We start from the raw sequence: 2,098 nt of genomic DNA, 5'->3' as shown, positions 1-2,098 counted from the left end.
GTTTTAAGGTTAGCCGTAAATCAACAAGCATAATATTGTCTTGGTTCTACTCTGATGTTTGTAAGGTATTATCACTATACAATTAATATGAATTAGGAGAACTTTAACCTGTTCCCTTTCTTCTTTATGACCATGTGTAAAAGGCAGAAGTGAGGAGAAAGTGTAACTCCATCAATCCCAGGGACCAGGAGTAAAGAGGGGATGGGATATTTTGGCATTGAATTAAAAATATTACTGAAAAATATTGTGATCTTTTCAGATGGACCACTTGCCCACAACCCAATCTGAATCAATGGGAAAAATAAGGAATGTGACGGAATTCATACTCCTAGGCTTGACTCAGAATTCAGAACTGCAGAAAATATTCTTTGCTCTGTTTTTCATCACCTATTTGATCACAATGGCAGGTAACCTGCTCATCTCAGTCACCATCTTCATCAGCCCAGCCCTGGGTTCTCCCATGTACTTCTTTCTGTTATATTTGTCTGTTATAGATGGTTTGTACTCTTCTTCCATAGCACCCAAAATGATCTTTGACCTGATCTCCCAGAAAAACACCATCTCCTACAGTGGCTGTATGACCCAGCTCTTTGTGGAGCATTTCCTTGCTGGCACTGAGATCATCTTGTTAATGGTGATGGCCTATGACCGCTATGTGGCCATCTGTAAGCCTTTGCACTACATGACCATCATGAGCCGGCCTGTGTGTAGTTTCCTCGTAGGGATGGCTGGGATTTTAGGGTTTATTCATGGAGGAATCCAGGTTTTGTTCATGATCCAATTACCATTCTGTGGCCCCAATGTTATTGATCATTTTATGTGTGATTTGATACCTCTCCTGGAACTGGTCTGCACGGACACTCATACTTTGGGGCCCCTGATTGCTGCAAATAGTGGATCACTGTGTTTACTAATTTTTTGTATGTTAGTGGCTTCCTATGTTCTCATTTTGAAGTCCCTGAGGAGTCATAGCTCAGAAGGGCGTCGCAAAGCCCTCTCAACTTGTGCCTCTCATGTCACTGTTGTCATCTTATTCTTTGTACCTTGTTCATTTCTGTATCTAAGACCTTTGACTTCCTTCTCTGCTGACAAAGCTGTGACTGTGTTTTGTACACTAATAACTCCTATGTTGAACCCCTTAATTTATACTCTTAGAAATGCAGAAGTTAAAAATGTCATGAATAAACTCTGGGATCAAATTATGAAGAAAGGTGAACAATAACTATTGTGATTGGTATATTTAGGAAACAATTCTAGCAATATTTAATATAAATGTATTCTCCTTTTGAATTATTTAATTGTGGGATGTTCTTGATATTGTCTGGATCAATTTTTTATGAACTCACATATGTTGGGCAGGAATGACATCCATTATACACAATTGACACAGTTCCTAGAGTCCATGAAAATTTCAAGGGTCCATTAAATGTTTAAATTTATTTTAAAATAAAATATTATTTTAATGTTTTTGAAGGAGAAATCCATCTATGAAGGCAAGCTAACAATAGGTCACAAAAGTTATAATGGAGTCCTGATTGTGGAAATAAAACATATCAACAAAAATATTTTGAACAGACTTTATATCCAAAAATACAGCTAGAATGGAATTTTATTTTAAAAGAAGAAAACTGTTTTATGTGAATTAATTTAAGAATAATAGGGAAAGAAACTTCAAGAAGTACTTTTGTCAAAATATACATTTTTCCTTTTACTTGCCTAAGTTAAGAAGTTTTTTAATGTCCTTTCACTAGAGCAGAAAAATATTTTTCAAGTTGTAATTCCAAGAAGAGTGCATTTGCATGCAAAGGTATAATACTTTTTAAAAATTATGTCACCAGCATTCTCTGGAGTATACAGCTTTCTGCAAAAAAGCACTGGGAACAGATTAGGTGGAACAAAATAGATACAGCTGATAAAGTTTGTAGAGTTAAGACAGAAAATTAAAGTCTGATTTTAGACACTAAGGAAAGATAGACTCTGAAAACAAGAGTTTTTATAAGACATTTCCAGTGATATAAGAACAAATTTGAGTCATGGAACTGTACAATAATGATCACAACTCTGGATTACAGGAAAGAGTCCATACAAGGAATGTAAT

The 2,098-nt window shown here is 35.6% G+C and overlaps 1 protein-coding gene across 1 annotated transcript; it reads left to right on the top strand.

Moving 5' to 3' along the window:
- Positions 1-292: 292 nt before the first annotated feature.
- On the top strand, positions 293-1,222 carry LOC101434627 (olfactory receptor 4C45-like). Its single transcript, XM_004447418.1, has one exon. The coding sequence runs from the start codon at positions 293-295 to the stop codon at positions 1,220-1,222; it is 930 nt and encodes a 309-aa protein (XP_004447475.1).
- Positions 1,223-2,098: the final 876 nt, after the last annotated feature.

This window comes from Dasypus novemcinctus, chromosome 10, assembly GCF_030445035.2.
Source record: "Dasypus novemcinctus isolate mDasNov1 chromosome 10, mDasNov1.1.hap2, whole genome shotgun sequence".
Taxonomy (NCBI): Eukaryota; Metazoa; Chordata; class Mammalia; order Cingulata; family Dasypodidae; genus Dasypus; species Dasypus novemcinctus.
This window is presented reverse-complemented; position numbering and strand designations above follow the sequence as displayed.